Source organism: Nyctereutes procyonoides, unplaced genomic scaffold, assembly GCF_905146905.1.
Source record: "Nyctereutes procyonoides isolate TBG_1078 unplaced genomic scaffold, NYPRO_anot_genome, whole genome shotgun sequence".
NCBI lineage: Eukaryota > Metazoa > Chordata > Mammalia > Carnivora > Canidae > Nyctereutes > Nyctereutes procyonoides.
In genome coordinates, this window is record NW_026575051.1 from 43,743,056 (window position 1) to 43,768,133 (window position 25,078).

A 25,078-nucleotide genomic window follows, 5' to 3' on the forward strand; every position below is an offset into this window, starting at 1 on the left:
ATGTCCAAACTAGCATAATACCCAGTCTTAATACCCATAATACTCAGTCTTTCTCTTAAACTTGGTCTGTTCATCATTCCTTTTTTACAGTAATGGCCATATCATTTATCTAGACACCCAAGGAGTCCTGCTAGATTCCTGCCCATACTCTACACTTCTCCTCCTTCCATATTTAGTGTTTAGAAGTATGCCAATACTATTTGCCAAACATCTACTGAATTAAATGTCTTTCACTTACTACAATAATCACTGCTTTATTTCAGGCACCAATTAATTTTTATCTGTATTACTACAATAGCTTTGTAACTAGTTTCTTTTACTCAGTTTTACCTCATTTCAATTCATCCTCCACAATGCCTAGAGTGACAAGACACAAAACTCCTCTGCATAAGTTTTTTCAATTGCTCATTGTCAGGATTTATAAGAGCCTTTGTCACTGGTCGGTCAGCTGCTTCCTTTCCAAACTAATCCCTAAATGCCTCTTATAATGAAATATCATCTTTTGTAAATGCTGCTCTTCTGCCTGGAAGGCCATTCATCAATCAATTAATTTATTAACAAAATATTTATTGTCAATTATGTGATAGACATCACATAGGGCTTTGAAGACACAGAGATGAAAGACGTGATCCACAGGTTCCATCATGATCTCCTAGTGAACTTCTGATTATATTTCCCTTCACTCACTTTTACATAGGAGACATTCAAGACATCCACGGAGACTCAAGATAAACTCCTAACTTCCCTTTCAAACTGAGGTGAAGAGACACTTTTTCTAGGAACTCTCCTCAGCACTCCCATTATTCTCACCAGTGCAGTTGGGAACATTATCTCCAGGGCACCCCTGGCACCAAGGACCCATTTCTATAACATTTTCATGCAGAGATGTAACTTTTGGCTTGTCTGAGTTTTTCCCACTAGTCTGTGAGGCTCCTGAGATCAAGGGAATTACTGAATCCCACAGTCTACAATGCCTACCTAGAGTCAATTTTATTCAGTAAATCTCATTTCAAAACTATTATATATTATGTGGCCACAATGTACAGTTTTTTCTATTTATGCTGATTCTTCAAAGCAATATAAGTTTTTAAGCCAAGACATTTTAAACTTTACATTTTTCTAATATGTTATAAAAAATTAAATTGCAAGTTAATAAAATTATTATTATTTGATTCTCAGGAGATACTGTAAAAGTAGTTCCTATCTTGTTTTCCTTCCTTATAGATTCTCATTTGCCACAAAAAGTTATGCATACAATCTGTCCTTAAGGCAAAATTTGTCTATACTAATTACAAATTTTTTCTAGCTTTATAAGAAAACAATTTCTAAGGAGAATTTGAAATATACAAAAAGGCATTAAAATAATGTAATTTTTAAATCACACATACTTTATACATTTACTTCTATAATTTTACATGCAACTCAGTTTTTTTTAGATTTATTTATCTATTTGAGAAAGAGGGTGCATGCAAGCAGGGATGGAGGGATGGGGCAGAGGAAAAGGGAAAGAGAGACCCTGAAGCAGACTTCCCACTGGGTGTGGAACCCAACACAAGGCTCAATCCCATGGCTTCAAGATAAAATCAAGAGTCATCTGCTTAACCACCTAAGCCACTCAGATGCCCCTGCAACTCAATTTTTAAAATAAAATAGTAATATATAACATGTTGGTTTTCCTTTTTTCATCTAACATTATACTGCTAATCATTTAATGCTATTTGTAGTTCTTTAAAAAAAAGACTGTATATTTCTATTCATTTATCTACTCCACAATTACTTCACAGCTATCCTTTATTTAGGTAAACATAGCATATTACATTTTTTCTTCAGCTAAGACAGCATATTACTATTATAATGACTGTATGATAAAACACATCATTATTATGAGTAATGCTGTGATAACATTCTTAAACATAAAATACTGTGACTGGCACAAAAACAGAGACATAGATCAATGGAATAGAATACTTCGTTGTCAATCTTTGACAAGGCAGGAAAGAATATCCAATGGGAAAAAGAGCCTCTTCAATAAATAGTGTTGGGAAAACTGGATAGTAACATGCAAAAGAATGAAACGGGACCACTTTCTTATACCATACACAAAAGTAAATTCAAAATGGATGAAGGACCTAAATGTGAGACAGGAAACCATTAAAATCCTAGTGGAGAACATAGGTAGTAACTTCTTTGACATTGGCCATAGCATTTCTTAGTAGAAATGTCTCCTGAGGCAAGAGAAACAAAAACAAAAATAAACTATTGGGACTACATCAAAATAAAAAGCTTCTGCACAGCAAGGGAAATAAACAACAAAACAAAAAGGCAACAAAACGGGAGAAGATGTTTGCAAATGACATATCTGATAACAGGTTAATATCTAAAATATATAAAGAACTTATAAAACTCAACACCCCCCAAAAATGAATAATCCAATTTAAAAATAGGTAGAAGACATGAACAGACATTTTTCCAAAGAAGACCTACAGATGAGCTAATAGACACATGAAAAGATGTTCAGTATCACTCATCCTTAGGGAAATACAAATCAAAGCTACAGTAAAGTTATCACCTCACACTGTCAAAATGACTAAAGTCAACAACACAAGAAACAACAGGTATTGGCAAGGATGTGGAGAAGAGAGAACCCTCTTGCACCGTTGGTATGAATGCAAACTGGTGCAGCCACTCTGGAAAACAGATGAAAATTCCTCAAAAAGTTAAAAAGTAGAACTAGCCTATAATCCAGCAATTGAACTACTAGGTCTTTACCCAAAAAATACAAAAAGACTAACTTAAAGGGATACATACACCCTGATAATTATAGAAGCATTATCTACAATAGCCAAATTATGGAGCCCAACTGCCCAGTGATAAATGAAAGGATGAAAAAAAATGTGGTGTGTGTGTGTGTTGTGTGTGTGTGTGTGTGTGTGTATGAGAGAGAGAGAGAGAGAGAGAGAGAGAGAGAGAAAGAGAGATATGGAATATTACTCAGCCATAAAAAGAATAAAATTTTGCCATTTGCAACAACATTGATGGAGCTAGAGAGTATTATGCTAAGCAAAATAAGTAAGTCAGAGAAATACAAATACCATATGATTTCACTCGTGTGGAATTTAAGAAACAAAACAAATGAGCAAAGGGAAAAAAAGAGAGAGAAAGGGAGGCAAACTAAGAAAGAGACCCGTAACTATAGATAACAAACTGATGGTTACCACAGGGGAAGGTGGGTGGGAGGTTGGGTTAAATAGGCGTGTACCTGTGATGACCACCACGTGTATGTAAGTGTTGAATCACTATATTGTACACCTGAAACTAAGCTTACACTGTATGCTAACTAGAATTTAAATAAAAACTTTTAAAGAAAGAAGAAAACATAAAACATTGTTACGTCTCTATCTCTTGTAAGATATATTCTTACAATGGAAACTATTGGGTCAGAAGCATAAACTTTTAAAGGTTCTGGATACACATAAGCCATTTTTCCAGAAAGTTTGTACACATTTCACATTTGCTTCTATATTAAATTCCTGAAGTCTATGCTTATCACTGGTTATTTTAAAAGTTCATCTTCAGGTAGAAAGAAGATTTACAAGTATTTTCTTCTGGCAGTTTAAAGAAGAGTGACTAATGTGCATAGAATGGCAGAAGTAATATTAATGCCTTATAGCCATGTAGCAACATAGTCAACCTACCTAGTCTTATTTGGTTCTCACAATAACTTATGAAGTAGGTCCTGTTATCTCTATTAGAGCTGGGAAAACGACCTTGTCAGTTAACACTGAAATAGTCATTTTTTAAAGCACTTCTCAGGAATTCCCATTCAAACTCTCAAGAGTTTAGTTGAGAGAAAGTAGCAGGCAAAAGGGTAGCTATTTCATGGTTTGTTCTTTTTTCCTAGCTATTGTGTAATTTGCCAGATAACCTTTAATAAAAGGAGCTACCCTTAGGTGTTCCTGCTGTATCAATATAATACTGCCTCATCCAGAAACTAATTCAAGTGGACTGACAACCCATAGAGTAGTAAGGAGCCAATAAACGTCATAGGCCAACCCGATTTGGTAGCTGAGCCAGTCTTCTTTTTCAGAAGAGTATCAGTATTATTGTATGACATGTGGTCATTCATATACAACAGTTTTTCTTTCAACATAGTGTTGGGGGTATGGTGAGTGGAAGCAGTAGTAGTCTTTGAGATGGGCATCCAGAATGACACATTAATTTTTATTCAGTTAAAATTGACAAATTCTGGGACACCTGGGTGGCTCAGTGGTTAAGTGTCTGCCTTTGGGCTCAGGGTGTGATCCCAGGGTCCAGGATCGAGTCCCACACTGGGCTCCTGCAGAGAGCCTGCTTCTCCCTTTGCTTATATCTCTGCCTCTCTCTCTGTCTCTCATGAATAAATAAAGTCTTTCAAAAAAAAAAAAAAAGAAATTCTTACCTTGACTATTAATCCTTTTGAGTCAACCAACCATATCTTTTTCATGGCCTTCTCTTTTGGTAAACCTTCTTTTTCCATGGCCATAACAATCAGGTGTGCGATCCCTAAGGCAGCCTGAGAAGACATTATAAAAACAAAACTTTAAAAAGTTGTTCCACATAATAACTTATCAAGAGTTACGTTTCACTCCATTTTATCTTTGTTAATAAGAAAGAACAAAATGGCTCTACTACTGACCTAAACGGTTATATTCATTCATTTATACTGGGAGCAAAGTATTTTTGTCACATTTGGGGTAAGCTAAAGGACAATTATTTACTCTTCTTATCACAACAGAACCACTATTATGTGGCCTGCTCTTTAGCCACAGATAAATCAGTGATATCCTTGATTGTCATCATCTTTAATCCTGTTAATGCAATTAAGATTTGCTCCAACGAGAAAATATTGAACTTAAAAGAATGACCTGGTCAGCCTTGCTTATTGGACTGTATTGTTTATTGTTGGGCTCCAGCTCCTCTATTGAATTTGAAGAATGAAGCCTGGTCATTTGGATGGGAACTTGACCAATTAGGCAATAGAATAAAACACATAAAATCTCTGTCCCTAAGCATTTATTTACTCTATTAATTTGGACAAAGAAAGTACTGTGAAATCTCTTTCAAGATTAAAAGCAATCAACTTCTTTGGTATTTGATAAATTTTGTGATAATCTGTGAATGTCCAAAACCTTTTCAGGGACAAACAAGTGCCAGTTTTGAATCATCCAACCATGAATACATCTGCCCTGCTGAGTATCAAGAACTGACCTGTACCATTCATCAAAATCCTTTGGAAATTCAGAGAATTTGAAATAGAAGAAGCTGACTAAAATTAAATACAGCATGTAACCTTCATCCAAATAAAAAACTCAAATTTTAATAAGATGTAATTTAGCCTTGATTTTTATTTTGATGTGAAAATGAACTTGTGATTTATATTCTGAATACTTTGACATGTTTACATCTTGGCATTTAAATTCTAGCTTTGTGAATTTCATTTTAAGAACAAGTAAAATCAAAACCAACATAATATATACAATTTCTACTAGTGTAATACATTTGTTTATAATCATATTCAATTTGAAAATTTAAAGGTTCTTTATATATAGCCACGAAGTATTTCTTCTTTCACTCCATCCTACAATTCTAAACAGATTTGGGCAGTTTTTTCACCAGAAGCTCAAACTCAATTGACATTTTAAGTCCTATTTTGGGGGCATGAATTATCAGTGGAGTCTAGTTTTCTTCTTCCAAATGATTAACTCACAGCAGAAGAGAACAAAAACAGCCTACTTTTACTTTTGTCTCCGTGCCTTTTCCTTCCAGCAACTGTGAATGTTTTGGTTCTTTTGCATGTGAACAGTTATAATGCACAAGTCTCCAATTCAAATATGTTTTTCTTAAAAACTTGAATATAGTTATATATGTGTACACTGATTTGTGAATCAAATTAAGAGAACTTTCATATGGGACACTGGAGGGCACTAAAAGCATCAGATATAATAGCCTAAAAACTTAAAAGCTTTTATACATAATCACACATTGGAAACTTTTTTGTTCCCACAAAACACACAAAACAAAAACCCATGCCACCATTCGATAATCTCAGAAATTTAAGACGTGAAAAGTATCACTATATCTCTATGCTAAAGTCTCCTATGATAAATGAATATACCTCAATACTTAACTGGGGAATCTTTCAATAAATAGCTGCAATATATTGAAAATTTGAAAAAATACCTTAAACTTCAAATTAGTGAATAATTAAGATAAATTCTGTTCATCACTTTAAGATAATATAAGTATTGTATAAGGCAAGTACCTCTCCAGCTCCTTGGAAGAGTATTTTTTGATCAGACAGTTTGTTTTTGGTTATTCGAAGAGCCGCAAGAACGCCTGCCACTGCAACAGACGCTGTTCCTGTAACAAGAAATAGCCTTACATGATCCTCAAACAGATCCTGCCAAATTCAAAGTCTTGAATCTTTATTTGCCTCTTGAATTCATTGTACAACAAGGTAACTGGTACAGAAAGGGAACCTATGGTTGTCTGACCTCATGCTTACATATGAGGTGAAATTCTCAGGCTATGGACATCAATATTTTAGCACAGCAACTCTCCACTATTCTTGATGACTTTCCAAAAAGGTTCTATGACTTAATGTGATATAATGAATAAAAGCATGGGGTTTGAATTCTTATGTGGATTCCAGGTCAACCTGTTTACTAGCTAGATGAATTTAGAGAAATTATTTTTTTTTTCATTTTGGGTTTTTTAAAAAAGATTTTATTTATTTATTCATGATAGACACAGGGGAAGAGAGAGAGAGAGAGAGAGAGAGAGAGAGAGAGAGAGAGAGAGAGAGGCAGAGACACAGGCAGAGGGAGAAGCAGGATCCATGCCAGGAGCCTGACGCGGGACTCGATCCAGGATCACGCCTTGGGCCAAAGGCAGGTGCTGAGCTGGTGAACCACCCAGGGATCCCCTCATTTTGTTTTTTTAAAGATGTATTCATTTACTTGAGAGTGACTAAGAGAGAGAGAGAGAGAGAGAGAGAGAGAGAGCATACAAGCGGGGAGAGGAGTAGCAGGAGAGGGAGAAGCAGACCTCCCACTGAACAGGGAGCACAATGTGGGACTCGATCTCAGGACCGCAGGATTGCAGGATCATGACCTGAACCCAAAGGCAGGTGCTTAACCGAATGAGTCACCCAGGTGCTCCTAGAAAAATTATTTAATCAGTTTCCTCATATGTAAAATAAAATAGTTCTACTGTGTGAGACAAAAGAGTACTAAGTGCTATTAGATTCTTCCACCTAATTACTCTAGGGACCCTGAAACCTACTACTAATCCCGTCTATACAAAATAGGTGTGCAGTAAATTCTTGCTGATAATGGTTGTGGTAGTAATGACGTTTCCAATACATTTGGAATTTGATCTTTAAATCTTTAATTTTAAAAACTGACAGACAATAGCAATTAAAATCTGATGTTATTGTGTCCTTTAATTGGCTATTACAATTAAACCTATAACAATCATTGGTGGATCCCAAAGGTGCTGGACAATATTAATGTAAAATTTATTTAGGATAATAGACTGAGTTTTCCTCATCATGCCCCACGGTCATAGAAACTTCACCAGTACTACTTTTACTACTTTGGCATATAAGCTTTCACAGATCACAGAGCAGTTTTCTTGCTTTTAAACATAATTTCATAGCTCAAATTCTTTATTGGCTCAGGTCCAAAGTAAAACTTTGCACCCTCTTGTAGTATTTCCCAGCTCTCTCATCTATTTTCACTCCTCTACATAACACATTACCTATAATGGTTCCTAGATCACTCACCTAGGTAGCAAAGCTTAATTAAACTTTAAACATCCATATTTGGTGTAAAAAAATATATTTAGACTAGGTCTGATGAATGACACAATGATGAAGTGTCATATATGCCAAGTACCAAGGATGAATGAAGCATTTCACCATTAGTATGTTTGTTCTTTTCAATCTTTTGGTTGTTTCTTTCTTGTAGAATCTGGTAGTCATAAATAAGATCACGATAAATGATAATTACTGAAGACCTGTGTCACTTGCATGTTTTTTTATTTAGAAACACAACATAAATCACGAAAATAAAATGCTTGAATTTTGAGGCATCATTATAATAAACTGTGGTAAGTGATACATTATGTAGAGACAACTCTCCTATATAACATTTAAAATGAAAGCCTGTTTTCTTTGAGGAAATACTTCGTAGTGGAATTATTGAATTATAGGGTATTTGTGGTTTTAGTTTTTTGGAGACTCTCCATACTGTTTTCCACAATGGCTGCACCAATTTGCATTCCCAGCAACAGTGCACAAGGGTTCCTCCTTCTTCACATACTTGCCATTCACATACTTATTATTTCCTGTCATTTTGATTTTGGCCATTCTGACAGGTATAAGCTTATATCTCATTGTGGCTTTGATTTGCGTTTCCCTGATAATGAGTGATGGTGAACATCTTTTCACTGTTGACCATCTGTATGTCTTCTTTGCAAAAATGTCTGTTCAGATCCTCTACCTATTTTTAACCAGATTAGTTTTTATATAAGTTATTACACAAATAAGAATAAGTTATGCAAATAAGTATTATTTGTAGAAGTTCTTTACATATTTTGGATATTAACCTCTTATCAGATATATTTGCAAATAAATGAAAACACCAATTCAAAAGGATATATGCATCCCTATGTTTATTGCAGCATTATTCATAACAGCCAAGATATGGAAGCAACCCAAGAATCCACTGATAAATGAACAGATAAAGAAGATGTCTATGTACACACACACACACAAACACACACAATGGTATCACACAGCTATATAATGAGATCTTGCCATTTGTGACAACCTATATGGACCTAGAGGATATTAAGCTGAGTGAAGAAAGTCAAACAGAAAAAGACAAATACTTATGTGTGGAATTTAAAAAAATAAATGAATAAACAAAAAGCAGAACCAGATCTATAAATACAGAGAATGAACAGACTAATGATTGCCAGAGAGGGAAGACAGGCAAAATGGGGGAAGGAGAGTAGGTGATACAAACTTCCAGTTATAGAATGAATAAGTCACAGGGATAAAAGGCATAGCAGAAGAAATATAGTCAATGGTATTGTAATAGTGTTGTATGGTGAGAGACAATAGCTACACTTATAGTGAACACAGCATAACAAATAGAGTTGCTGAATCACCACATTGTACACCTAACACATAACATTGTATGTTAACTATATTCAAATAAAAAAATAACAATAAATAAAATAAAAGCCTAGGTAAAAATATGGCTGATCTATGTAGAAAAGACATTACAATAGGATCAGAATGGTTTGTCTCTTACATCCATGGTACTTACAGGAACTATTAAATAGAAGAAAATAATTTTAGGGAGGTATAAGTATCCAGTCACTACACAAGTAGCTATTCACTAATACTAGCTCAAGTTATCTCATTCTCAGGCTTTTTGAAGTAAACTGACCAGAAGCTTGGATTTGAGGGACTCTAAGCTCCCTTCCAACTCTGAGACCTCTATCATTTTAGGGTCTCTATAGCCTCTATCAGAACCACAAGATTTAACCAGCTGAAGAATCAAAGTTGAAGCAATCACTGTATTTGTATTATTGATTTGACTTTAAATAGAACTGGGCATTTAAGAATAGTAGAATAAAATCTTTCAAAAGATCCAAACTATAATGTGGTGACATTTTTATATGGTTATGCTGGATCATTCTGTATTAAAAGCCAAGATGTTTTAAGTTTGTACATATCATCTCAAGTAAGACAAAAGACATCTCTGTTTACATTAGATTTTAGTGCCTTCTATTTAAATATATATTCCACAACATCTCATGAGGCAATAATGAAACATCTAAATTTCTCTTCATAGAATAAAAATAAAAGATATTTTTAGCACTAACAAAAAGCTAATTTGAGCATGATTTCTTTTTTGACATGTTAGCTGAAATTTATTTTTTTGTAATAATTACATGTATGGGTTTTTTATTTATTTTCTTAATTGAGCATGACTCTTGCACATGTCCTAGTCCTACTTCCTGGTACGGCTTTGATTTAAATCAAAGTCAAGGGAGTAAATGTGGCAAGATGATATCTCATAAAAATGCCGAGTTTTTGTAACAAATTATTCCAAAATAATTTTTGAGATTGAAAACTATATTTTTAGTAAAGCAGACAAAGACAGGCTGAAGTTTATCTTTGTACTAGGACTTTTAGAGTTTTTTTTTTTTAATTTATTTATTTATGATAGTCACAGAGAGAGAGAGAGAGAGGCAGAGACATAGGCAGAGGGAGAAGCAGGCTCCGTGCACCGGGAGCCCGATATGGGATTCGATCCCGGGTCTCCAGGATCATGCCCTGGGCCAAAGGCAGGAGCCAAACTGCTGCGCCACCCAGGGATCCCGGACTTTTAGAGTTCTTAATATTTAACACTGATCAAAGAATGACCTCTACTAATGCAGTAATTTGTTAAATCTGATTAGAATTACTATATATAAATAGCAAAAGAGACTGATAAGTAATCAAGTTAAACTCCTCATGTGCTACTAAATAAGTAGTTCAGACAGCACCAGAAGCAAGGGGAGCAGGAGTAACTTTTTGAGCAGGGCTACAGCATTAGGAGTACGTGCTACTCAAGCACAGTATTAAAGAAATAATGTGAGAGGTCCAGGATTTCTGACAGGGCAAGCATGACACGGAAGCAGGGAGGACTGGTCAAAATGGGGGATTGAACACATAATTTAGTTTTCCCTCTCCCCAATAAACTCTACTAAAACAACAGAAAGGAGATTAAAAAAAAAAAAAAAAAAGATCAAGGAACCACAAGAGGATAGCAACAAAATTGCTAGAAGCTAGAAGGCAGATGGGCAGATAGCAACAGACAGTGGATGCGAAAAGGCTGAGTTCTTGGCCAGCCATAGGAATGCTAAGAAACAATCGGAGTGAGAAAGCAGAATTATCAAAAGGCCTGGCTACAGGAGGCACCAAATACCTCTGAAAGTGGGGATTTAAGAAGAGATGTAAAACATGAGGCTACTCAAAAATCTGTGAAGAAGTAGTTATAACCTAGATCCATTTTCCTGACCTTCTAGCAGACAGCTGACCCTCCACACTCTGGAGGTTTATTTAAAAAACCAGAGGTTTATTTTCTAGAGACCATATCTGAATTGTAAGACATGAGGCACAACCGTAAGGCATCAGGGATAATTGGTTGCAAGGGTGCTATACCTTGAAACAAGGTTAAATGCCAGTTAACATACTCAATATAGAGACTTCCAATCTTCCCCTACTTGGCTCCAAGAATACTGGCAAAAAGCTCATCCTAGCAGAAAGCTAACATCAAGAGAGAGACTGACACAATCTTTTCTGTGGAATCTGAGCAGTGTAAGAGAAAAAAACAAAACCAGACTGCTAAGGAGGATTTCCTTAAGAAAATGGCTCAATCAAGTATCTTATAGTAAAGACCTAGAGTACAAGTTCCATTTGTTTACCAAGCCTTCCAAAATGTAAGAGAGAAGACACAGAACACATGTGAAACTATAGGTAGTATAGTACTGCTGAAACAAACACAACTTACTAGAATGCTGCATGATATGATGCTGAAGTGTTGGATAAGATCATGCAGGCTCTTCCACTACATACTAATAATAACTGTATATATTGTTTTATATACATATAAATATATAATGTATACATATATCATATGCATAAATAAAACTAAAATTATAAACTATATAATTATAAAATTATATAATTATAATTATAGGTAACATGGCTAAAAAATTCTAAATTCAGAGAGCAGTGGGGGAGTAATTTGAGAGTTGGAGGCTGATGGTCACTGCAATTATTGAGGAGAGAGGATATTGCAACAATTCAAGAAAGAAGTTGAAAGGGAGGAAATAATTAAGAGATAAAAATCAACAGGTCTTAATGATTAAATACATAGAATGGGTGAGGAAAAGTCCAGAATAATCATACATTTTCTTGTTTGGGTGACTAGGAAAAAGTTTGCAAGGAAAATATGAGTTCAATTTTGAACTTGTGAGCTTGTGCTTACTGTCTATGTGCTGCTCAGGGGGAAATGTCAAGAAGGTAGTTAGATATACAGGTCTGGAACTCAGCATAGAAATCTAGGTCAGAGATAAAAATCTGGAATTTGAAAACATGTAGTTGTATTTAGGTCATGTGGATTGACAACACTATTCAGTGAGTGGCTAAAGGAGAGAACCCAAAATAAATATAAACATTTAAGGAATAAGGGCAGAAGAATGTGATATAGGGGAAGATGGCCAAGTAAGAAAATGGTCAAAGAGGTAGAAGAAGCAAGAAAGCATATGGTACCATGGAACCAAAAGGAAGAAGTAGTGATAAACAGTAGAAAGGTTAATCAAGAAAGGCAATGATAATAACTACTGGATCTGACGATTATTACATCATGGAGACCTTCCAGAGAGCTATTTTGGTTATATATGTTAGAGCCAAAGCTGAAGGGCAGCATGCTGAGGAATAAATAAAAGATGAAGAATAGAGACAGCAGATGTGGAGTATTCCTTGGAAAAGTTTAAATAAGAAAATAATGAGATGAAGATGGAGATGGGGGCAGGAGGGAAACAGGGCCAAGAAAAATATTTTATTTTTATAGGAAGAATGACAAGGACTGTTGGAGGAAAGAATGTTGGGTCAAGGTAATTATTTTAAGAATTAAAGAAATTCTTAAATAAACCTAAATTTTCTTAAATTTTGGGTGTCTGGGTGGCTCAGTCGGTTAAGCATCTGCCTTCAGCTCAGGTCATGATCCCAGGGTCCTGGGATCCAGCCCCACATCAAGCTCCCTGCTCAGTGGGGAGTCTGCTTCTCCCTCTACCCCTCACTCTGCTCATGCTCTCTCTCTCTCTCTCTCTCTCTCTCTCTCTCTCTCTCTCAAATTAATAAATAAAATCTTTAAAAAAAAAGAAAGCAATTTAAACATGATATAGCCTAATGGCAGTAGAGACAAAGAAGCTGAAGTCACAGGAAAAGAAGCTACCCACTAATTCTAATGAGCTTTTTCAAACTGGTCTGGTTTCACCGTTAGGAAAGCCAAGTATGTTTAAAAAATTCTTTTCTATTAAATCCTTTTGTATAAATAAATAAATAAATAAATAGATAGATAGATAAATAGATAGATAGATAGATAAATAAATAAATAAATGATTTTGTAATAAGAATATCTGACAAAATATTCCTGCATTCTAGTTCATGTATTGATTTTTAAAAGAAATATTTGATAAAATAAATTCTAATATAACAAAATAGTCTGAATAGTTTTTGTCTCCTAGTATAAAGACATCTTAGCAGAAATGCAGGGCAGATCTGGGGGAGCCTGGATGGCTCAGTTGGTTAAGCATCTATTTTCAGCTCCAGTCATGATTAGAGGCCCTAGGATCAATCCATGTGTCAAGCTCCCCAATTAATGTGGAGTCTGTTTCTCCCTCATCCCTCTGCCCCTCCTTCCACTTGTGTCTCTCTTTCTCTCTCAAATAAATAAATCTTAAAAACAAAAAACAAAACCAAAAAAAAGAGAGAGAGAGAGAGAGAGAGAAATACATGGGAATGTAATTATGGTATCTAGATATAAAATAAGGTACTTTGGATTAATGTTAAATCAACTGAGAATTAACTTAGAATCTACAAATAAGAGGAGTGTCATCCGAATACTATTTTCCCCCTTTTTTCCATTTAATTTATCTTATATGATACAGTTATATCTAATATTCCTTTATATAACTGGTATTAAGGGTAACATGAAAAATGACTCTTCTAAGAGATGACAGCAAATGCCAAATTACAATATAAAGTAATGACAGTACCACTTTGAAAAGAACACTAATAGAAGCATTGGGTTTTTGGTATTATAACTAAAGACTATACTTTAGGTAATTTTGTGTTATGGCTCAACAACTCAGTAAAAAGTGCTATCTTTCTACACTTGAAAAAATGTATTCATAAATACATGCCCATTGTAACAAATGCATTAAACAGTTAAAATCCAGATTGACAAAGACTAAAAAAAATCACTTCTAATCCTACTGCCTGGGTAGGATCATTTTCAACATTCTGATGAATACTCGTACAACTGTTTTCTATATCTGATATATGCAAATTAAAGAAAATTTTAATTTGCAAAAAATATTTCATGTCATGCCTACTATTTTAACATACTTTCTGACACTTAAAAATATCTTGTGACTACCATACGATGTTAATAACATATTTTAGAGGACTTCTCATTTTTTGCTATTAAAAAAAATTGCAATAGAGATTGCATTCCAGAGATAGCAATGGGTGGCCAGGACCCTCTTTAAGCCCAATCCCTTCCCCATCCCTTGCCTTGGGGGGGCAGCTGTGCCACCTGCCACCTGGAAAGGGATATAGGATCCTATATCCTAGGATATATCCTAGGATATATATCCTATAGGATATAGGTTTGTTCCTGTCTGGCTCTCAGTGCCAAAGAGCCAGACCCAAAACATGGTGCAGATAGGCCAGGTTCCAAAGAAGTTAAATAACTGATGCTGGACTCACTGGCTCTGTTCCTGCCCTGCTCATGGCTGCTTGTTCCTTGCTCCAGAATTTCCTGGGTATGGCACCAGGTATGCATTTGGTACCAGCTGAAAATATGTTTCTAAAATGCAAGCTCAGTTTAGCAGAACTCTTGGGACAGCCTTGCCCTGTCCTCGAAAATTGGATCATGAAGGTATTAGATCCAATGGATGTTGCTTTTAACACTTCATTTACTAGTGGGTGCCGTGGAACACAAAGATATCAGAACATGCCATCAAGTTGCAGCTTAATGAGGCAGAGGGGCAGCTAGAACTCGGAGGAAGCAGTGGGTCCTCCATAGTTGCAGAAAGCTGCCTGGGCTTCTTCACTAAAAAACTGTGGTTCTTTACTAACTGAAAAGGGCCATAGAGAAGTGGAAAAAGACGCTGGCCTATGGAATGAAGAAACAATGTTCCACGGGTACACAGTTGTAATTTTCCAAAAAGAGCTGAATGAAGTGAAAAATTATGGTCTCCTAGGCTACATACGGCCCTAGAGAGCCCTTGAGAAGAAAGAATGTGTGAAAATTCCAGCAGCAGGAAAACATCAGGGTGACACCTTTGAAACTACACACCATCAAAACAGAAGTTTATCCATGTTGATGATATTCTCGAAGATGGGAGAAAGGCAGCATATTGCTCTGAGGAAGGCATGGAAGTACATACTTTTGATGACAAATGTCATCATTTGAGGTAGTTCTGAAGGTGGAAGAAGAGGTCAACTCTAAACAAAATCTCACAAAATGAGAAACAGAGTAGGATGTAGGTCTTAGCGTGGTGACTCTGAAAACAATGAATATATTTTGACCAAGAGATACAAAAATCCCATATGCATTTCACTACTTTCTTTTTTTTTCTTTAAGATTTTATTTATTTATTCATGAGAGACACAGAGAGACAGGCAGAGACACAGGCAGAGGGAGAAGCAGGCTCCATGCAGGGAGCCCGATGTGGGACTTGATCCTGGGTCTCCAGGATCATGCCCTGGGCTGAAGGCAGGCGCTAAACCACTGAGCCACCCAGGGATCCCCCATTTCACCACTTTCTAAAGAATACTGTGACCATAGGAATGTTGTCTTTACTGAGAGCTGGCTGTGCACAAGAGGACTGCCTACAACGTTGCGTTACACTAATCGTGGTATACCTGGGAACTCCAGGACTAAATAGGATTAAGTTAATAAACTTACAATCAACTTACTACGAGGGAAGACATTAGGAGAATCTTTTTCTTACTGGCTTAGAAGTTTTCCCAGCAAAGCTAAGAAAGGTAGCGAAGATTGCCCTACCAGGACTGTGATATGTGACTCTATGAGTGATTATATTGGGCTTCTTCTGGGGATACCATTTACAGATCAGATCCACTAAGAGCATCTTTATTTCTACCTGCCTGTCCTTATCGAGCATACCCTTAGTGTCCAGATTCCTCATGGGTAGCACACAGGGTGAAAAAGAAGCACTGACCATAGCATGGTGCTGCTTGGAATAATGCTCATGGTGCCGGATGTACAGCTGGCATGCTGACCCTCATCCAAGCAGGAGCCAATACTTAGTTCAATATTGTCATGCTGTACTGTGAATACCGGCTTGTTGGTCAGATTCTTTTCTCCAGGCCTGCTGCTTTTATTCCATGTCTTATTATAAAGATTTACCTCACAGGACCATATTATCTAAAGCTGTGTATGGAAAGCAATGGGAATAAAAAAGCTCTTATCTTAGGAATCTCTGCTTTCATCTTTTTAATGTTAACAGTCATGGAGCTGTTGGATTTCTCCATGGAGCTAGACTGCATCCCGGCCAGAGAGCTCCTTCTTTTGTGAAAAATGTCTTCTATAAAATTTGATTTTGATCTTTTCGATTATCAAAGCATTTAGTATAAGATCAAGCTATATTTACCTAATTTTTAAAAAATCCTAATAACCAAACTAGTTCATTATGGCTAAACCTCCTATGTAAATAATTACAATGTCATGTTAGAGAGCAGCCATTCCAAGGAGGCCATTATGAGAACAACCACCTCTTTTTATAATTGATTTTAAATGACCAGAGGATGAGACCTTATTATTTTGATCTGAATTTGCGAATTCTGATGGTCTCTAGATTATATTATTAAATGTCCAATTATTTATAGATTTAGCCAGCACTTTTTCAGCTAAAAATAATTTATAGTTAGACTGCATTAAAGTCCAAATCTCTATCCAAAACCAAATTGTCTATCATTTAAAATTATTTTAGGTCACTAATATAGAATTTTAAGTATTTTTAAAATCAAATACTTTTTATAAACTATCTTTAACGCATCTGTTAAAAAAAGAAAAATGTTCTCCCAAGAGTTTGGTGTGAAACATTTATTTACATGGTGTGGCTGTAATAGCTAAATAGCTACATAATTATTTTCCTTGGCACTGAAATGCAATTTTTATGCCCACAGTGGGGAAAGTATTACATTGTGGGCAAAATGGTAAAAACATAAGGTTAGAAAGGTAAAATAGATACACATGGGGAAAAAGTATCATTAGAGACACTATTTTGGTATGGAGAAATGTACAGAATAGAATGGTTTGGTCATTTCTAATCAGAACCCCAATAACTTGCCAAAAGTTCTCTCTAGCCGGAGACTGGGCCCATTTTTCTCAAATCTGTCTTTTTGTTGGCTAAGTCAGAAATGCTCTAAAATTCCTATGTGTAAATAGGTAACTACACAGATTATATTTTAGGACAGATTAGCTGGGGTGAAAAATTAAATAATTAATGCCTCCACACTGGTGACCCGCTGGGTAGAAGGGGGAATATTCTGTGGTGAATCCTACAGAACGACTCCACATGCAGTGCTATTTGGACTTGGCTTAGCATCTGCCTCAGATTTCCTGTGCTCCTGACTTTAATTCTGATGCAGCCCAGACCTTGACCTCTAAATTCCTACTCCTCATTGACAGGAGCTCTGATCCTAATTACAAAATACTCATTTTGTTTGATTTGGATTTAGCATTCTTTTTATCTTAAACCGAACTCTGATGCCTATCAATTCTGCATAATGGTTCAAAAGTATGTAATATTGGTCTTTAACTTCTATATGGACATTTCTGTGGGGCCCCCAAAATTGAAAGATAAGAGTATTAAGGAAAGGACAGTTTGCTCAATAGTTTATGTGGCTATTTATTTATTTTTAAGTAATTTCTACACCCAACATAGGGCTCAACTCCAAACTCCGAGATCAAGAGTTGTATGCTCTACACCAAACTCTACACCAAATGACCCAGCCAGGTGTCCCTAATATAGAGTATTTTAGAGACCACTGCAAAATGAACTGGTAAATGACTCAGACACCGGTCTACAAAATCTTTATTTGTAGCACTGAAGGCATGCTATCATTATACATGTATCTTCTAGGAAGGTCTATACAGCTCTGTAAAATTAGACTCTTACTACCCTTCTGAAATCCTCCAAATACTCACTTCTCATGAATAAATACTCAAAAAGAAATTTAATAACACAGAAAGAAAACAAAGTTGAATTAATGTAAGGCATCTTTGTCATGAAAATGGCACTAAAGTAATAATGTGATAACATCACAAAGGATTTGGGGAAAAGAAAGATTTGACCAACTAATTTAGTGTGCCCCCAAAGATACAGAGACTCATTATTTTTAAACACATTATATCTATATAGCTATGCCACACTATAAATTTAAAGCATAGTGAATTTTAAAAATTATACCTGTGAAGTACTTTTTATTTTACAGGGGACTTTCACAAATGATTATTTGTCCTTAATACAAACTCTATGAATAGAGAAACATCATCCTCATTTAAACTTTTCTTTGACGACCTCATTTCCAATGGCACTCATCTCATTTCACTTTGGCTGTCTTCCTCCAAAGTTCCATGAGATGGTGCTTACTATCACTCAGATCTAATCCTTTGTGGTAATACTACATTAGAATACCTCACTCAGGCAGCCCAGGTGGCTCAGGGGCTTGGCGCTGCCTTCAGCTCAGGGCGTGATCCTGGAGACCTTGGATTGAGTTCCACGTCAGGCTCCCTGTATGGAACCTGCTTCTCCCTCTGCTTGTGTCTCTGCCTCTCTCTCTTTCTCTCTGTGTCTCTCATAAATAAATAAAATCTTAAAAAAAAAAAAAAAGAATACCTCACTCAGGGTCTACAATTTCCCACCCTCCCAGTTGTTTCAATTGTCCCCATTATGCTTATTCTTTAACTTCATGGGAGCCTCTGGGCCCTACTGTCCTTATCTTCACCCCCCTTTCCAGCTTACCTTGAATATCATCATTGAACGTACAATATCGGTTTTGGTATTTCTTGAGGAGACGAAAGGCATTTATATTGGCAAAATCTTCAAACTGAATAAGGCAATTCATCCCATACCTATGGGACAAAACATTCACATGAGAAGAGGTTCTTGAAATAACATATCAAAATAAACCTCAAAAAAAATTCTATCTTGCTACTTACTATAAATATGTTATACAATGTCTGTTCAGCAAATATTCACTGTAGACTTACTACAGAAAAAGTATTGTGTTGGCACTGTGAAATAATATAAAAATTACAAAAATATGGTCCTTACCGTGAAAGAATTTAAAATTTATTAGAAACAAAAGTACTTTGAAATAAATGAAAAGTAACATAAAAGTGGTATAAACAAGGAATTATAGATGTTGAGAGGACAGATATATATCACTTCTGGCTGGTGACAGAGACCAAGCAATAAATGAACTGAGTTTTAAAGAATGGCTATGATTTAAAAAATAGAGATGTAGGTTTTTACATGCTAGGTAAAAAATAGAAGCAACATAATTGAGGTGAAAACTGAGAAAGAAAACAGTCTTTAAAAAATAGCAAGAAGCCCTATATGGGTATCATGTGGTGATACATGTAAGTGTATACTAAAAGATATGGTTAGAATTTTATATGAGAACCATTAAAATTCTGGGTTCTGGTTTTTACTCTACAGCAATGGCCAAACACTGAAGGGCTTTGAGCTTTGAAGTATATTGGACAGATTTTTACTTCTGATATGAGCAGCTTGTCTCACCCTTTATTTGTATGATCATCCACCTACCTAACCTATCCAAGGCAAAAGAAATTAACATTTTTTTAAAAGATTTTATTTATTTATTCATGAGAGACACACAGAGAGAGAGACAAGAGACAGTCAGAAGGAGAAGCACAAGGAGCTTGATGCAAGATTTGATCCCAGAACCCTGGGATCATGACCTGGGCCAAAGCCAGACACTCAACCACTGAGCCACCCAGGTGCCTGAAATTAACATTATTGATAACCCAAGATTTTTTTTTAATTTTTTAAAAGATTTTATTTATTTATTCATGAGAGACAGAGAGAGAGAGACAGAGAGACAGAGAGACAGAGAGAGAGGCAGAGACATAGGCAGAGGGAGAAGCAGGCTCCATGCAGGGAGCCTGATGTGGGACTCAGTCCCGAGTCTCCAGGATCACGCCCTGGGCCAAAGGCAGGAGCTAAACTGCTGAGCCACCAGGGATCCCCAATAACCCAAGATTTTAAGAGTTGCCAGAGAAAGCCATATCACCATGAACATCCTTGCCACTACAGATTTATGGTCTCCAACCTAGGCTAGACTCCCACCGCTGCTCTATATGTGATTCTTTTCATTTTTTCTTCATCAGCTTCCATTTCCATTTCCATCACACCCAATGGTTACTCCTAATGTTTTTCAATCCTTTTAAATCTTGACTTCTCTACTTATCTCCTACATGTGCATATGGTTTTCCTACTCTAGCACATACTGTGCCATTAATCATTTACAGTATTCCTGCTTGTTTTTACAAAAAGAATTTTAAATTTTTAAAATTTTTTATTTATAGTTGTTGCCCTTGATGGTATGCTTCTTACAGTCTTCTCCACAAACATTTATTTAAATATTAATCAAAAATTTCTTCTGGTGAGAGCATCGATTTAGGAAATAATCTGTTATCTATTTATTATTTTATTATTTTTTATTTTCTTACTGTCTTCATTTAAAAAAAAGATAATCAAAATTTCTGTTTTATATATTTGAGAGTCCATATAATTAGCTGTAATTAAAATCATGACAGTGATTAAAATTCTACTAGGATGCACACACCCATACACAGTAGTCAAGGAGAGAGTAGTAGGAAACATCAATGTTTAAGTGCTAAGGATGCTACAAAGGAGAAAGAAGAAATGATCACATGTTTAGGAGAAGGCACATAAAAGTATGACATCCCAGAAGTCTAGGGGACAGAATTTTAAGAAAAAGACAAATCATCCAACTATGCCAGCATTATTTATTTAATAGTCCATCATTTCCTCTCATCAACTGTAATCAGATACTATATTATGTTATATACTAGATTTGCTTTCTGTGCTTTTCCTCTTTTATTCTATTGCTAGTAGCAACAAAATTTTTTTTTCACTTTTTAAGTAGTATGTATGTGTCTGCATACACTTGCTTATTCTTTACAACCACTCTATGATGCTGGCAGTATTACTACTCTTATCTTACATATGAGAAAACAGGCACACCATGTTGATACTTCCTGGTAATAACAGTCCAATAGTAATGATTAGTGTATTAATATCTTTATCCAGAAAAAAAGCCTCTGTTTTAATTACTATGGTTTTTAAATACCTTTAACATTTAGTAATATTTATCTCTCATCTTTCTCTTTATGTATTTGCTTGGCTGTGGCAGTGGTTTAAAACGCAGACTTTAGATTCAGAGTTCCTGGGGTGTAATCTTGTCTCCTCACTTATTCTGTATTCTTAACTGTCATGTGATTCTATATCTACACTAGAATAAGTGAGAATAATAACAGCATATTATCATAAATTTGTTATCAGAATTAAGTGATATGTATAAGCTCTCAGTGTGCAAAGACTGACGCACGACTACCCTATAATCATGAAGTATTTTTCACCTAATACCAACAATAGAAGCCATAGACAGTGCTTTAAAGGTCTAACAGAAAATAACTGTCGTCGTAGGATAGTATGTCTACCAAAGCTACTCTTCGAAAGCAATGTTGTAATGCAACTATACTTCTTTAAAAAAAATGAATGAATATAATGTTTTTTATAAGTAGAGTTGAAAGAAAGACATCTGCAGATAAATAAAAACCAAAAGACTTCAACTAAAGGAATCTTAAAAATGTATATTTCAGAAATAAAGAAAATAATCTCACTAAAAGTCTATGATGAAATTTAACAGTAAAGAATAACAGGGAATTTTTAACCCATAAAATAGTAAAGAGGAATAGGCCTAACAGAGTGAGGAGGTTGAGAAAATTTTCCTCAAACACCAACAATAAAGCAGAACTAATCCTTCAAAACCACCATTTCAGGGCTTGGAAATCAACTAAAGGCAATGTAGCAAAAATTTTAAAGTAAAATGTGGGATTGGGTTCAAATCTTGAATGGAACATAAAATCTTTATGCTCCTTATATATATGATGCCATTCTAGCAAACTCTTTGGCTAGCCTTATTAAAAATTACTAAAATGTTTTTAAGAATGAGTAAAAGCATTTTTATGATTATAAATTACTACTTTTCTTTACAACCTTAGCAAAGAAGGAGAACCTGTGGTAGCAACCGATCACCCCAAACACAATTATCTGGTGCTTGGAACGGCTCCTTTCCTACTTCTCTGGTTTCCACATAGGCCTTTAGAGAGTAAAGGCTGTGTGCTTTCAGACAGCATACAGTTTGCTCCTGATGTGTCATGTACTGATGATGGTCTAGCAGCATTAGACGATCTGTCATTATGTTCAGAAGCAGCAGAACTGTGTGGTTTCAGCATATGAGGACGAATCAGAGCCTTCTCAGTTCTATTCCCGGATCTACTACTTACTCGGGTCTTGTGGGTTTGGACTTGTTACAATTTCTCTGTGGTTAAAATGAAATCCCCATAGTACGGTTTGCCTTCAGTGTTTAGGACACAATGTGGTCAGGCTACAAGTTTATAATATTTTCTAAGTAAAATCTAGGAATAGCCAGCCACAGGTACTAAAATGCTACACAAGATACTTTATCATTTACAAAAGTTTATTTTAGAATTGTTCCCTGGAGAATACTGTATATCTGTTTTAATTTCACAACTTTTCTCTACCTGGTAGTTAACTCTGATTTGATTCTTAAAGATTTAGAGAGAGGCATCCTGGATTCATTTTGTGATATAGCATCCTGTATCATATAATAATAATAAAAAAAAACATGTAACAGATATTTTGTTCCACACTGAACCAGCCTTGTCACTATGAAATTATAAGTAGTAGAACACAAGGATGTTAGCCAATTTAATTCTACATAACTATGAAAAGAACCTACTATCTCACGATCAAAATAACACATAAAACAGTGGGTGTAAATGGTTCTAAAAGTTAACAGAAATACCACCCATAAAATTAGCCTGTGAAAACTGCAAATTTTATCTTGTGGCATTGTTAAACCACAGAAAACCTCATTACAGTGACTAATCACTACATCCAGCACTTCGTGGGTGCCAGGCGCTGTGCTCCACTCTTTATATGGATGTTGTCATTTAATTCTCTCAATAACCCAACAAGGAAGGTAGTTATTACCCATTTTACAGACGAAGAAACTGAAGCTCAGAGAGATTAAGGGCCATAGCTGAGTGTATACTGTTAATGAGTGGTAGGGTCTGGACTGAACCGCAGGGCCCACCATTTTAAGTACTATATATATACTGGGTCCCAAAAGCACCACTGTCATAACCAAGTCAATGAAGTGAACAATATATTTACAAATAAAATGATTGAATTGATCAAATAAAAAAGTTGTAATTCTATAAAACTAACAAGATAGCATTTGCATGTATTCAATACCCTAGGTATTTTTATTATAGAAAATATATAAACAGGTAATTAGTGAAGACAATTAGTCTTTCTTTGATTATAAATTCACTGTAACCAGGTCAACCAAGCGCATTTTTATTTTCCCTAAGAGATACAGTAAAATGTGGTTCTTTTAGGATTTATTGCATATATGGCACTATGCAGTATTTAAGATCCAGAGCCCTTTAGTCCTGATGGGTTCCTCAAAGATAATTTATTACAAATTACTCATTCTTAATGTAACTGGAGTCTAAGGATGCTTGAAGAATTTGGCTGTAATAGGACACATGGATCTGGTGTTTAAAATGCTTACAGTCTCATTGAGAAGATAAAGGATACAAGCAAAAATTTAGAGGTTCTGGTTAAAAGGAAAATCAAAGGTTCAAAGAGATCAACTATAGGATTTAGGGAAGACAACATGAATTCGAGGAGGCTTCAGCTGGGCCCATGAGTAGAATTCTAAGATAGGTAATTTGAACTTTAGTGAGGTTCCCTCTGGCCAAGAATCATCCGAGTTTTATTTTCCTTGTAGGTAAGAACTAAGAACAGAAAATTGTCCACTCCCTTGTTAGTTCATTTTAATACAGCTCCACTTCCTACTACCTTACATCTGTGTCATTGTGTAACATTTAAGTATTCTTCTCATTTCTCTTATCATCCCTTCTATTATATTTTGTTGACACTTCTTAATTATTCTCTGTGAGAGTGGAGACTATAAAGATCCAGCAGTAATCATCCATTCTTTCATTCTTTTCCCCTCTATCTATAATCCTCCCCTTATCAAGTTCACTTATCCTAAGGGATTTATCAGTCATCTTTATTTTTTTTTAAAGATTTTACTTATTTATTCATGACAGATCGGGGGGGGGGGGGGCGGAGAGAGAGAGAAGCAGGCTCCGTACAGGGAGCCTGACGTGGGACTCAATCCCGGGTCTCCAGGATCACACCCCGGGCTGAAGGTGGCACTAAACCGCTGGGCCACCGGGGGCTGCCCCATCAGTCCTCTTTAGACAGATGACTTCTAAATCTCTCTCTCTGTTGCTGATCTTTCAAAGAATCTCCCACTCTCTGTTGTCAAAATGATAGTAAAAAAGACTTGGAGAAATGCTATATTATGGATCTGTTTTCTTTAAATGAGAAAGAAATGTTGAAGACAGTGTTGTTATATATTGTCAACCATTCCTTTTCTTTAAAGATTTTATTTATTTGAGAGAGAGAAAGAGAGCACAAGAGAGAGGGAGAGGCAGATAAAGAGGGAGAAGCAGACTCCCCACTGAACAGGGAGCCTAATGTGGGGCTCGATCCCAGGATCCTGGGATCATGACTTGAGACGAAGGCAGACCAACTTGGCTTAACCAACTGAGCCATCCAGGTGCCCTTGTTAACAATTCTTACTCTAAAATGAGTTTCTGTGAAATTTTCTATAGTATCAAAAAAATTACAATTCAATATCAAGGACAACCAAGAATCACAAGCAAAATGGAGTCATTTTGTTTAGATGTTGACTACTCAAAAACAAAACAAAACAAAACAAAACAAAAACAGCAGTTTGTGAGATTTTAAGTTCCTTAAAATTCAACAAATTCCAAAGCTG

At 35.7% G+C, this 25,078-nt stretch overlaps 1 protein-coding gene across 1 annotated transcript in view; it reads right to left on the minus strand.

The window, feature by feature from the left end:
* Positions 1-25,078, minus strand: part of ME1 (malic enzyme 1) — a 198,788-nt gene that overhangs the window by 28,587 nt on the left and 145,123 nt on the right. Inside the window, exons 7-9 of the mRNA XM_055330798.1 lie at positions 18,886-18,995; positions 6,302-6,399; positions 4,439-4,552 (exon numbers count right to left, since the gene is read on the minus strand). Coding sequence (XP_055186773.1) covers positions 4,439-4,552; positions 6,302-6,399; positions 18,886-18,995 — 322 coding nt within the window. The remainder of the gene's footprint in view (positions 1-4,438; positions 4,553-6,301; positions 6,400-18,885; positions 18,996-25,078) is intronic.